We start from the raw sequence: 15,193 nt of genomic DNA, 5'->3' as shown, positions 1-15,193 counted from the left end.
GCACTGCGACATACTTCTCTTGACCCTGGGTCTCTGAGCTCTAGCCCCAGTGGCCTTCATTAAGTTCCTTGAATGTGAATATGCTCTTTTCTACCACAGGGCCTAAGTGCTCGCTGCCTGCCTTCATTCCTCCATTCTCAGCTTAATTTTATGAGGGAAATCATCTCTGAACCCTAACTACCCTACTTCACTCCAACTCGGTCATATCCTGTATTATATTCCCTTGTAGCATCATGTACTTCTATTTATAATTACATGGTGATTATATGATTACTATCTCTAACAGAAGAATATAGGCTCTGTGAGGGTAGGGACCATGTCTGATTTGGTCACCACTATATCCCCCAGCATAATATCTAGCACATAGTAAGTATCAAATATTTGTTAAATGAATTTTAAAAATTGTTAAATGAATGAATGAATGAATGTTTACTGATCCATATCTCTATTAGACTGTAAGTTCTGTGAGGGCAGGAGCTACATGTACTTTTTACATGTAGCATGGTTCTTAACACATAGTCATAGTTTTTAATGATCTAAGTAAAAAAGTAAATGAAGAAATTTGAATAAATAAATGATGAAAAAGCAAACAGGAGAAAAGAATTAACATTTTCTGAGTGCTTATTAAGCGACAGACACTGATCATTTCCATACATTTAATAACCACCCTTTAAAAGAGATTTTAATATCTGTAATAGTAGAGGAAGGTAGGCCTTAGAAAGATTAAGTAATATACCTACATTTAATAGAGTTTAATCTCAAATCTCGCTGCCTCTAAAGATTCTGTTCTTATCAAAAATTAAGACGAAAAATTTCTCTAAATAAAGATAATTACCTGTACCACAGAAACAGATGGGTGGAGTTCATTGCACTCTGCTTTGTTTTTACAACTGCTAGCCCAGATGGAATAGGTCTAAAATAAAAAAATATATGCATCAGTTCACAAAAATATATATGCCTTAAAGAGGCAGCACTCAACTTTAAAAATAGTTTTCTTTATTTATAACATTATACTTCATTATGCTATTAAAAAAGCTTCAGTAAAAACTGTCCACAGGTTTGCTCATCACTCTTTTTGGTGTGCTCAAATATCAGAAAGTAGAGAGAGGGGAGCATAAGTCTGTGATTTTCTGGAAGTAGTGATCATAAGGCAGTGATGGCTGTTCCTGTCAAACACCTTATATTTTTTCCCAAACTTATTACAACTTTTAAAATTCCTATTTCACTGAGATCTCAGTTATTCTTCACATTTAACATATATATATTTATATTCTCTTTAGAATTTATATTCAATTAAAAAATAAGGAGAAAAAGAATTTCAAAAATAAAGATTTTATTTACTAAAAACAAATGATTAAACTCCTGTCTCTTAGAAGTTAATTTTCTGTACCATGGACTTTGGAAATTTAGAAAATTACATTTTGAAACTTACCAAGAAAGAAACTACTGAAATAAATAATAGAAAATTTGAAACTTTGTTTGAAAAAAGAGGTTCACCCTTTCCTTCAGAAAGTACTTGGCGCTTCTGTAAAGCCAGATAAATGAAAGCAAACATCATTCCATGAAAGACTACCTAAAAAAAAGGGAGAGAAAACCTGTTTTAAACAGCTACTTTTCAATAAATAGCAAATGTAATTGGTAAAGGAGAACAGTATGTATAAAAGTATGTAGGTAAGTGTCCATCAACAGATGAATGGATAAAGAAGATGTGGCACATATATACAATGGAATATTACTCAGTTTCTTAAGGGAACAGAGGACCTTACTACTAATCAATTAATTGGACACTACATTATACTTCTTGTTATGTTCATGAGTACTTAAGATATTCTTATTTATAGAATATTGAACTTTCTTATATCTAAATTTAAAAACCTGACCCCATATATGCACTACCAAATGTAAATTAGATAGCTAGTGGGAAGCTGCCGCATAGCACAGGGAGATCACCTCTGTGCTTTGTGACCATGAGAGGGGTGGGATAGGGAGGGTGGGAGGGAGGGAGACGCAAGAGGGAAGAGATATGGGAACATATGTATATGTATAACTGATTCACTTTGTTGTAAAGGAGAAACTAACACACTATTGTAAAACAGTTATACTCCAATAAAGATGTTAAAAAAAAAAAAAGAAGAGATAAGAAGACTAAAAAAAAAAAAAAAAAAAAGTATGTAGGTAAAAAGCTTAAAGGTCCAAAGTTTCTATGAAGAACTTAAACTTCAAGAAATGAAGTCAACGATTGTTGGACACAATTTGCAATAGAGAAACAAACATGTCTTGCAATGACACAAGATAAGCTGGTTTACTCCAAGCAGTCTCAGCAGCAAGTGAAGAAATAAAGACAATTTATATATCCGGAGAAAACCATTATTTGAAAAGATACATGCACCCCAACATTCATTGCAGCATTATTTACAATAGCCAGGACACAGAAGCAACCATCAACGGGTGAATGGATAACGAAGATGTGGTACATATATACTGTGGAATATTACCCAACCATAAAAAAAGAACAAAATAATGCCATTTGCAGCAACATAGATGGACCTAGAGATTGTCATACTGAGTAAACTAAATCAGACAGAGAAAGACAAATATCATATGATATCACTTATACATGGAATCTAAAAAAATGGTACAAAGGAACTTATTTACAAAACAGAAATAGTGTCATGAATATAGAAAACAAATTTATGGTTACCATGGGGGAAGTGGGGGGGAGGGATAAATTGGGAGATTGGGATTGACATATATACACTACTATATATAAAATAGATAACTGGGACTTCCCTGGTGGTGCAGTGGTTAAGAATCCACCTGCCAATGCAGGGGACACGGGTTCGAGCCCTGGTCCGGGAAGATCCCACATGCCATGGAGCAACTAAGCCCGTGCGCCACAACTACTGAGCTTGTGCGCCACAACTACTGAGCCCACATGCCACAACTACTGAAGCCCACGTGCCTAGAGCCCATGCTCCGCAGCAAGAGAAGCCACTGCAATGAGAAGCCTGTACACCGCAACGAAGAGTAGCCCCCACTGGCCGCAACTAGAGAAAGCCCACATGCAGCAATGAAGACCCAACGCAGCCAAAAATAAATTAAATAAATTTTTAAAAATAATAAAATAAAATAGATAACTAATAAGAACCTACTGTATAGCACATGGAACTCTACTCAATACTCTGTAATGACCTATATGGGAAAAGAATCTAAAAAGGAGTGGATGTATGTATATGTATAACTGATTCACTTTGCTGTACAGCAGAAACTAACACAACATTGTAAACCAACTATACTGCAGTAAAAATTAATCAAAAATAAAAATAATGATAAAAACTATTCTGAAGACACATGATAAAATTTAAATGTACTCAACCAAGATAAAATATATTTTATATTGGTACTTCCAAGCAAACAGAACAGTAACATTACCAAGAGCATACTTTTAAAAAGCAGTATATGCACATAAGAATGAAAAAAAAATGGTGGATCAGAAAGCACAATAGCTTTCTTTTCTTTTTTTAAAAAATTAATTAATTTATTTATTTTTGGCCACGTTGGGTCTTCATTGCAATGCGCAAGCTTTCTCTAGTTGCGGCGAGCGGGGGCTACTCTTCATTGCGGTGCGCGGGCTTCTCATTGTGGTGGCTTCTCTTGTTTCAGAGCATGGGCTCTAGGCATGTGGGCTTCAGTAGTTGTGGTGTGTGGGCTCAGTAGTTGTGGCTCACAGGCTCTAGAGCACAAGCTCAGTAGTTGTGGTGCATGGGCTTCAGTAGTTGTGGCACACAGGCCTAGTTACTCCGTGGCATGTGGGATCTTCCCAGACCAGGGATGGAACCCATGTCCCCTGCACTGGCAGGCGATTCTTAACCACTGCGCTGCCAGGGAAGTCCCAGCTTTCTTTTTTAAATAAACACTTAACGTGAGCTATCATAGCAGACTGCTCTAATGAGAAAGTTGAGAGTTTAAAATTATTTTATGGCAAGGCTTTAACAAAGCTTTTTATTCACATATGGTTTTGAAATGCAATGTACAATTAGAAAAATAAAAAGAATTTTAAAAGTAAATATTTTATTTATTAAGAATAATTGGAAAGTGCATAGGTATTAGAAACCAGGAATGGCACAGAAAAGGCACTAAGAAAATATTTGTTGTATGAAAAAAGGGAAGAGTAAAAAATGGAAGTTAAAGAGAAAGAGTGAAGAGGGGTAATTAATATTTATTCAGTGTCTACTATTTTCCAAATGCTGTGCTAGATGTTTCACATTTTCTTGGCCAATTAAATCCTAACCAGCCTTCAAGATAAAATTCATGGAATAATCCATGACATTGCTCTCTTTTCTTTGCACACTTCTATTACAAAATCCATACTGCAGAGTTTAGCACTAATTATAAGTAGTAATCCAGATATTTTTGTTTTTTGTTTTTATTTTTGTTTTAGTAATACAGAGTTTTAAACTAGATTATAAGGTTTAGAAGCCTGGTGATATGTCTTCTTTCTCTAAAATATATCCCTCATAACACCAACATCTAGAGCATATATTGGAGCTTAATAAGTATTGTGTTGAATGGCTGAAGCATATATATGAGATCATCTCTAAGTCAAAATAATGATTCAAATAAAGGTCACTTTATAGATAACATTTTTATAGTATTTTCCTACTGATATATGTACACATGTATACCCTTTCTCCACTATAAAAACAGGGGAGGGCTGGACTGCTTTGATTTACCAAATCAACGTTTCCTTATTCCAAAACTAAATAAAAATAGATTAAAATTTTCCAAATAATTTTTAAAAGTATAATTTGAAATAGCAAAAGATCACAAGGTAAATACATACGTAACGATCTAACCTCCATCTGAACCACCATTCATATACATTGCCTTTCAGTTCGAAACACTTGGACAATGGCCAAAGAGAAAAGATCTTCTCAAATGCACCCTGAGAAGAGGAATCCAGAAAATAAATTAAGATGGTACAAGTGAATACTTGCCTTGCAATTCTATTATAAACTGTCATTTTCTAAAGTTAAGATTATATAAGGGTCATTCACAATTTTAAAATTCTACTTAAATATTTCATTTGAAAACGTCATTTCATTTGAAATTCATTTGAAAATAAATATATTCTACTAAAGGCTGATAAAGATGATTTAAAACATTTTTGTTAACTTACTTTCACTACATATGAAAGGCTACTGAGACTGCAAAATAAAACAAACAAACAAAAAACCTAAGCTGGTAATTGGAAAATTATTCCATTTAAGGTTTTTAATCTAGTATACAAAAGAGTTAATATTTACTGATCAAAACACAAAAATACAAAATACTTCAGCCAACACAGTATCAATAACCTAAAGGATGATGGTTAAAGTTATATTTTTCTTTATCTAAATGTCCTTAATAATCTATAATAAACCATTTGAGTTAAAAGAATCCTCTGAATTAGTCACCTTACTCAATCAACCATACCCAAATTCCATTACTAGCCTTTGAAACAAAGTTTACAATTTTACTCTGGTTGAGTTAGTGAATGTACCCCCTTATTAATCTGACAGCCTGGAAAATCTGGGAATGAAGGGGAAGAAGTCTTGGGTACATTCCTGCACATTAATGAAGTCTTTCAAAAAAGAGAACAAAAACCTCAATTTCCAGACTAAAGAATGAAGACAAACTCTATTAAGGAAACTCCATTATTAGACATAATGCCACAGCATAAAAAAAATGTGTAACATCACAATTTTTAAAAAGGCTAATAAAAATCAAAGCAAAATATGAAAATAGTATTATATTTTAGGTAATACCAAATCTTTAGGTCAGAAAAACTTTATTATTTTAACAAAATGCAATATTCTCCATTTAACTGCAGAATTTAAAATGCTAATAGCTTATAAAAAAATAGGTTCTATCAAAGCCTTTGCCTCAGAAAATTAAAGATGATTATTACCAAGACTTGCAATTGTAAGGTACATACCTATTATATCATATTTCTATATTTTATCTATATATAGTAGAGATACATGGCCCTGTAGATCATATATCACATATATGATGTATTTATAATTTAAAAAATTATTTCTCATTATAAATTTATTTTTTATGATTAATAATCAAGTATTTAATGAGCACCCATTTTGTGAAAGACATTGGGCCATGTACTTTTTTTTCTTGTCCAGTGGTCAATACTGATCCTAAGCTGGGGAAATCTTAATTCTTTCTATTGAACTGCTGGTCCGCGTTCCTTTCTCCCCCTTGAACGAACCAGGGAGTGTTGGGAATTTTAATGAATAATTATCAAGTAATGTGGCAGTTACCTGGCTATTTCTTTATACATTTGCTATTGCTTATTACTTTATATATTTCCTGCAAAAAACCTTGGAAGTCAGGCAGAAATAAATATGCTTTATTTCTAAGTATAAAAATAAGTAGGAAAGCCTATAAAACAAACAAAAAAAAACAGCTTTATAGGACTACACACACACACACACACACACACACACACACACACACACACACACACACCACACAATGCTTATATGGCATTTTTACCTGGCACAGCCAGATACAAGACAGAGAGTGTTGGAGATGGGAGTAAACTACAGAGTATGTCACAACTATAGGCATTCAAATTACAATATTTTGTTATAAATATCATGCTGACCAAATAATATGTCTGATGGACTGACCAGCAGGTAGCAATTTGCCATCCTGCTAAAATAGCTGAGAAAACCTCAACCATCATAATAGGGGGATAAAAGGTTAGAGATAAGAAAATGACCAAAAGTTTTATTAAGTTAAACGTACTACATATATACAAATCCCTTCACTCTGAAGCTGGTTTTATTAACAGCCAAAATTTTACTCTATGCAGTTATGGAAAAATCAAGTTACATTTCGGTGCCATGAATAATGCACAAACCAAGTTGCAAATTCTGTCAAGAGAATTTTGATCTTCACTTATAGTAGTGTCTTATAAGAGGCATTCAATAAAAGTTTGATTGATCAAAGTCAACTAAAATGGATTTTGAACAATTGCCAGAGGAAGAGCTTTAAATTGCTCTTACAACAAAAACAGTGGTAACAAAAGTAGATAGGTCTCAAAAGAACCACTGAGTAGTCAGCTACAGAGTGACACTTTTATTACAGTCATTAAAAAATGAGGCTTAATAAAAGCTCCGACTCTTCTCTCATACTTTAATAGATTTGAACTTTACAATAAAATAGAACAAAATATAAACCAAAAAGACTATACAAACCTGAGAATATGCCAAAAAACATATACATAACAGCAAGAAGGCTAGTTTCAACAGTAAGCCAAAATGCCAGAAACAATTTCCTAAGAGAGAAAATGTTTAATTTACTAAGAAATGTAAACTTACATTAGAAAACACATTAACTATCTCTATTTAACATATTAATACCCTGCATAGCTCTTAAAAATAATTTAAGGCTGCCTACAGGATACAAAAAATATATCTAAGTAGTATAAATTACAAGTAGGACACAAAGGAAGAAAAGGTGGAGGGTCCTTACTAGGAATGAGGCTACAACATTAATCTGATACCCCATATACCTGCTATTTATCCACTATAAATATATTTGAAAATACCTCCTAGATTCAATTATACTATTCATTATTGAAAGTTACAACAAAATTTGGAACAATAGGTTCAATGTAACTCTAACAAACACTCACGTTTAATATAACTTAGGTAATACTGCTTAAACATTATAGTTCTAAGGAGAGAGCTTAAGAACTCCCTAGTGGACTAATTTAACCATAAGATGTATTTTAACATATGCATATTTTAAATTATGTGTTCACAGTTTATACATACTGATTATCATTTTATTAATATGCTGGGTTTGTGTTGAGGAATGAAACTACAGAGCCTGTCCAAAGACACAAATGGACTTTATTGAACCCTTTCCTGAAGAATTCTTTGATATTATAATAGAAGTCAACAGAAAATATTTTTGATATACAATATTTGATTGAAAGAGTTAAGTTAAATACATTATTAAAGATAAAAAATTTTCTTTTTCCAAAAAAGGGAGGCTTTTATTTTAATGACATGATCTTGAGGGGAAAAAGCATTAAGATAAACGACTGTGACCTCACTTTGAATATTATCAGACCTGGCTATGTGAAATTTGAGGATGACACCTTCTGGGCACTTAGGTTTCCTTAAACGAAAAACAGGTTTATAATAACTGCTTAAAGGGTTGTCTAGAATATAAAACTATATTAGTGATTTTTAAGCTTGTCTGACATAATGTTTACTCAAAATCTCAATATATATAAGAAATCAAATAAAGCAGAACTGCCAAGATTGAAGCAGAATGTATGGCCTTGGAGCCCTGTTTGGCTTTCCTCTCTTCTGGCTCTCTCCATTCTGACTCCATACAAGATAGTTTGAAAACGGCTGCACTAGTAGATATGTAAAATGGCTTTGAAAATTTAACTTTAAAAAAGAGAAAACACATACAATATAAATGCAAACTATTGTTCTGCACCGTTATACTACTTGAACTACTTAACTGTAACATTTTAAAAACATAATTTAAGAACAAAATTTCAAAATGTCAATGCTACACATAAATTTAACCTGTCAACATGTCTCAAAAAAAATAATAGCCTTTAGCAACTGAAAAGGAACTTACATCGAAAGAATATATTTATTAACATTAGTAAGAGAGTATATTTACCGTTTGCTTTTTTTTGGATTATCTGTGGCCATAGTGCTAAAGTAACATATATGACCATGAACCATACAGTGACCAAGGGGACAAAGTAATAGAATTGATAAGGCCGATCCATTACTATACATAACACCACTACCAGGAAATTGAGACGAAATAAGACCTATTAAAAAGGAGAAGAAAATTGTTTTCATTCCAAGTATGCATGAAAAGCAGACAGATTCTGACAGAGTATAAAAGTTTATTTAAGACTAAAATAGTAACTGTACAAGTTTTTTTTCTAATCCCTAAAATCACATTTGTTTTAAAATCATTGTAAAGAGTTGAATATAAAATATTTATGCATCATTATATTAACTGAATCCCAGCAAAGAACCAACCTGAGCTGTCCTCTGGCTACAACTGCCATCTTGTTAAATGCAGCAAAAGAATTATAAACCTCCTTCCTAGAGCTACAGTTCATAAACAGAGACTAGATTACCTCAACAAAAGGGTGTCCATTTCATCTCTGTTTGATGTTGATTTACCTCATTTGGTATTAAATTGAACATTTTAATAGATACAAAATAATATTACTCAAATTAAAAATTGTCTTTGAAAAACAAAAGTATCTTTGGGACTTTTGTAACAGTCATTTCAGATAGTGTGATGTCAAAGAACACAGAATTTGAGCAGATTAATATTAGAGCTTTATCACTTACAGTGTGACCTTAGGCAAATTATTTAACCTCTCTGAGCCTCAGTGTCCTTGTCTGTAAACATAAAGATCACAACCCAGGGTTGTAATGAAGGGTAAATAAAATAATGTTTACAACTTCCTAACACAAGGTAGAAACAAAAACTATTAATCCTCTTCTTAGAGAGAGAAAACATAGCATGTTATAACAATCCCATGTAACTACATTTCTACAAAACTAAAGTGAATCAGCAATGTTCTCCCTTTTGCTTTTATTATACATTCATCTAAATTCTATTTTTCATCCCTCAGTAATAAATTATTTATCTTGATTATTAACCATAGAACATGGAAATAACAAAACTTTAAAGTGCTATTTCATAAATTCAAATTATCCATGGCCTTAAAATGGACATATTTATAGTTTCTCAACAGTGAGGCACAAAAGCATGTTGAAATGAAAGAAAACAAATAACCGTGCATTCCTACCTGACACACTCTATGGATTCCAAAGTCTCCTTTGATCCAAAAGTATGAGAAATGCCCATACCCTGTCTGAAATAGATACGCAGCAACCAGAACCCGAATGTGCATGTACACAGGCAAAAACTGTTGACAAAAATAAACAGGTGAAATACATGCTGACACTAACTATACCTAAATTATCATAACCAGTAAATTTAACCAAGATAATGGAGCATCATTATCATTCAGCATTGGCTCAATGAAAAGATTTATTCTCAAAAATTAAGCCTTGTAACAGGGGTTAAAAAAAGTAGACTTTGGAATCAGACACCTAGATTCAAATTCTGGTTCTGCCACTCATTAGCTATGTGACTTTAAACTTAAATTTGAGTTTCTAAACTGCAAAATGAGACTATCTTCTCCTTCCTCAAAGGGTCTTGTGAGGAATGAATGAGTTAATAAATGTGAGGCGCTTTGTACATTTCCTCCAATTTGAATTAAATATATTATATCCATAATTATTAATCACCATATATATGCTGAATACAAGGTCACTCTGGAGTTCACATTTTCTCAAGAAGATAAAAAACAAAACAAAGGGCTTCCCAGGTGGCGCAGTGGTTAAGAATCCGCCTGCCAATGCAGGGGACGTGGGTTCAAGCCCTGGTCTGGGAAGATCCCACATGCCGCGGAGCAACTAAGCTTGTGCACCACAACTACTGAGTCTGCACTCTAGAGCCCGCAAGCCATAACTACTGGGCCCGCGAGCCACAACTACTGAAGTCCGCATGCCTAGAGCCCGTGCTCTGCAACAAGAGAAGCCACCGCAATGAAAAGCCCACACACCACAATGAAGAGTAGCCCCTGCTCGCCACAACTAGAGAAAGCCCGCGCGCAGCAACAAAGACCCAATGCAGCCAGAAATAAATTTTTAAAAAAATCCTAAAGAATAAAAAAAACCCAAACCCCCCCAAAACCCTACATTTTTGGCACCCCTAAATATACAGAATTTAGACTTGTAAATAAAATCATCACATGACTACTTAAAATATTTGATTATTTAGCAAAAATTACATTTAAAAAACATATGCAAACATAATTGAGAAATATTATTTCCCTTCTAATCTTATTTTATAAAACAATTTTATTTTACACTCCTGCATCAATGTTTCATCTTTACCATGAGTTTTCAGAGCATTACATCTTCACTTCTGTCTAAGCTGAAAGAAATATAACATATTTCTAATCTATATTTTATGGGAGTCACTGGAAATATTATTTCATTTACAAGTCCTAACTCTCTTAACCTTAGAACACTGTCATGTGTTCTCCCCACTACCTATTAGTCCTTTAGGTGTATAGTCATGATCTCTACAACACAGGTAGTGTACTGCTTTTTAAAATGATCTTTAACAGGCTTGTTTAGTGACATCCCACCTTTGTAATTATAAGGCCATTCTTTTAGGAATAATTACTAAATCTACGTAAACATTTTTTTGGCTTCTATTTTATAGACTCATCTGATCACCTTTGTAATTATCGAGCATTAACACTGGTTATGGACATTTTAGTTTAACATGTCTTCCCTAAGTGATACTTTGTAGGATAAAATAATTGAGCAGACGCCTTAAACAGATTTTATAAGGCCTCGAACATATGCATCTTTTGCATATATCTTCGAATGCATCCTTGAACACATCTTTTTCTTTTCTGAGGCATAACATTTTTTTCTGGAAGGAAAAGCCCCTGAATTATAATGTCATAAATTCTTCAACATAGTCTCCACTCTAGCCAAACTGTTAGATTCTCTGTCTCCTAAACTGGTCTTTCTTGTACTTGCTTGTCACCTCTCCTTTGTTTACCTGTTCTTTCTACCCTGGAATGTTCTCCTAACCACATTTTGTTTATACAAATCCTATCCTTCTTTATAGCCCTGGTCAAATTTTCCAATCTTTTACTCTCAGATGAAAGTCATTTCTCCTTTTGAGTTCCTTTAGCACCAACAATCTATATATTAGTTTATATTTATTGCTTTTCATCATTAGTTCTTTTTAAATGTCTTATCTCATCATTAGATCAGAGATTTTCAATGAAGGTGTAACATATTAGAATCACTGGGATGAAGGTGGAAATACAGTATTGAAATAGCCTCAAAACTTATCTAACCTAAACCTGTATCTTTACCTCATTCTTGAATGCACTCTAAAATATTCCCTTCAAGTATTTGAGCACTTTTTAACAGCAGAAAACACACAAATTCCCAAGGCAATCCATTCCATTTTCAGATGGTCATTAATTGCTATAAAGTTCCTTTTCATGAAAAGTTGAAATCAAACTCTATGTAAAAGCTACCAAATTAAGCTCTCTAGGGCAGTGCTGTGTGATGAAAATAAAATGTGAGCCACATGGTAAATTTTTAATGTGGCTGCCAGACATTTAAACAGTTAAAAGAAATAAGTGAAATTAATTTTAATAAACACATTTTATTTAATTCAATATATCCAAATTATTATCATTGACATATACCACGATATTTCATATTTTTTCATACCAAGCTTTTGAACTTTGTATGCATTTATAATTAATCATACTTAATCTGATATATATTTCACATTTACAGCACATCTCAATTCCGACTAGCTACATTTCAAGTGCTCAATGGCCACGTGTGGCTAGTGGCCACCAAAATGGACAGTCTAACTCTAGAGCCATATGCATGCACTTAATCACTTTTACATCTGATAGTTCTGTGAGTATTTGAAAACAGATGTCAAACCGAGGCTAACCATTCCCAATTACTTGAACCACTCTCCATAACACATGCTTTCGAGTCCCTTCAAGACTGGGTCTGGGCCTACAATGTTGAGACTTGGTTATATTTAAACAGTAAATACAACCATTTAAATTGAATTAAACACTATCACAACAATTTGCCAAGATTCTACCAATGTTGGATTATTACAAATTTCATGTAATACTTCTCCCAACTTTTTAAGATATTTTAAACCAACAGAAAAGTTGCAAGAATAGTACAACGAACAACTATTTACCATGCTGAACTATTTAAAAGTATTTGCAGACCATGTGACATCATCCCTAAATATCTTAGCAAGTATCACCTAAGAAGAAAGAATAGTTTCTTGTAAGAATAGTTTCTTGTATAGTTTCTTATATTATCATTATAATACCCATGAAATTTAATATAAATATAATAGTATCTACTGTATAATCCATATATGAATTTCCTTGATTGTCCCAGTGATATCCTTTATGATTAAAAAAAATTTTTTTTGATTTAGGAACCTTGAACCAAGAATCACACATTGCATTTAGTTTTCATTCCTCTTTAGTCTCCTGTAATTCGAATTGTTTTCCTTTTTGTCTTTCAGGAGTCAAGTATTACTTACAACAAAATTTTAGTATTAAAAGTGTATTGAGAATCCAATTTCATTAGAATTAATAGGCTGACTGCTGGTTCTCTTCTTTTTCTAGCCCCACAAATTTTCCCGTAAGACCTTTTATTCGGGTCCCTTCATGGAAGTTATCTACAAACTCTCAACGGAGAAAAAGCCACAATGGAACACAAAATTATCTACTGTATATACCTAACTTGCTGCACTCTCTGTATTTAATTCACAATATTTTATCCATATCTAAGTTATGTTTAAAAAAATGTTTACACCAACAATTGCAATCTGCCAGACCATCTGGATTATTTTAATAATTGTGTGTAATTTTTGACATAGTTTCTATTTTACTATAAAAACATGGCACAACTAAAGTCTGACATATTTTACTCAAAATAAAAAGCATTAAGATTAGGTAATTAAAATAATCATGACCATTAAAAAGTTTTTAATGAGGGTAATCCCACAAATATCCAAGAATCAAGTCCCCAAATTCATTATAACCCATGCTAATAATGCTTTGCCAGTGTAGATACAGGTAATTTTCAACCACAAAATTCTATATAAACGAACAGGGATATGTTAATTAATCATAACAACTAATCTGTTAATGAAACATATGTCCTTCCAGAATATAGATGTTTTTAAATTGTAACTTAGAATGTATTGGGATATAGTCTAAGATGTGTTAGAATGCTAGCTTGGCAAATAATTATAATAGAATGCCAAATTGCTTTCATCCTTTTAGGATCCAAATCCTTTCTGGAATCAATGAGTTGAAGAACTGAATCTGCCATTAATTCTTTCTGATTTTTTTTTTTTTTTAACACAGTACTATTACCCTTTATATGTCAGCAATTAATTATGTCTTAAGTGGCATTTTCTTAAAACAAAACCCTCTCCCCACCCCCCTCAAATTAAACTAATCTTTCTTCATATGTCAGAGATATTTCTATAATTCAATATTCATCTTTACTTTTTAGAAAATCTGCTAAATTTATCCTACAAATTCTGAACTGGGCTTATGAACTAATTCTTACTATCTTCATCTCTCCTTGCTTTGGATCTCTTTTATTGCCTTGGTTCTTCCACAGTTACCTGAATTCACTAGGTACCCTTCAACTGCAGTGTCACAGGAATTTTACTGCTGTCACAAATATACATATCATAGACATACAATTTCAGTAAAAATTATACTTCTTCCTCTGCCTTTTGCCCTTCAAACGAGCCATCCATGAAATCACCAGTAATTTTTGAAAATAATAAAGAGACTTAATGAAGAATAACATTACTATTTTCTAATTGTTAGAGATATCTGAAAAACCCTAGTATTATTTATCTTCTTAACTGCTGCAATGGAAATTTCAAAATACTCCTTCTGGGCAACACTCCCCTATTATCTCAATTTAACATTGACTCAATGTTAAATGGAATCACTGATTCTATGTTAAGTTACTGTTTACGGACGTGTGCTTTGTATAAGCAAATAAAGCAATGAAAACCAGTTCAGTAGTTCCCAAATTATGAAAGAATTTGTTAAATTTTTAAAACATATTTTATAGAAATCAGTTTATACCTTCCCTATAAAAACTTGTGTGAAAGTGGTTATTAGATACCTAGGTTTACTCTTAAAAGCTTGTTTTAAATGTATGTAGCTGTAATGTTACAATTCTGAACACATTTTTTCTACCCCTACCAAATCCAAGATGTCCCCCAATCATGAGAATCCAAAGTCTAAAAGACATTAAAAGACACCTACGGCTATGGGAAAAATGATTTTGTCCAGGTACAGAGGGCACTAGGTGAGCAAAGGAAGGGTCCTCCATCTCATGGAAGTGGTAATACTTATGAAGTATGGCACATAATACATGGTCAACAACAGCAGACCATCGGTATCTGAGTACTCTGAATACTGGGGCAAGAGAGTTCTAAGTTTTTA

At 32.9% G+C, this 15,193-nt stretch overlaps 1 protein-coding gene across 1 annotated transcript in view; it reads right to left on the bottom strand.

The window, feature by feature from the left end:
• The window catches only part of CASD1 (CAS1 domain containing 1), a 69,604-nt gene that overhangs the window by 18,474 nt on the left and 35,937 nt on the right, over nucleotides 1–15,193 (bottom strand). Inside the window, exons 11-16 of the mRNA XM_007105298.4 lie at nucleotides 9,872–9,991; nucleotides 8,713–8,869; nucleotides 7,260–7,339; nucleotides 4,844–4,945; nucleotides 1,433–1,573; nucleotides 836–913 (exon numbers count right to left, since the gene is read on the bottom strand). Coding sequence (XP_007105360.2) covers nucleotides 836–913; nucleotides 1,433–1,573; nucleotides 4,844–4,945; nucleotides 7,260–7,339; nucleotides 8,713–8,869; nucleotides 9,872–9,991 — 678 coding nt within the window. The remainder of the gene's footprint in view (nucleotides 1–835; nucleotides 914–1,432; nucleotides 1,574–4,843; nucleotides 4,946–7,259; nucleotides 7,340–8,712; nucleotides 8,870–9,871; nucleotides 9,992–15,193) is intronic.

Source organism: Physeter macrocephalus, chromosome 5 (genome assembly GCF_002837175.3).
Source record: "Physeter macrocephalus isolate SW-GA chromosome 5, ASM283717v5, whole genome shotgun sequence".
Lineage (NCBI taxonomy): Eukaryota > Metazoa > Chordata > Mammalia > Artiodactyla > Physeteridae > Physeter > Physeter macrocephalus.
This window is presented reverse-complemented; position numbering and strand designations above follow the sequence as displayed.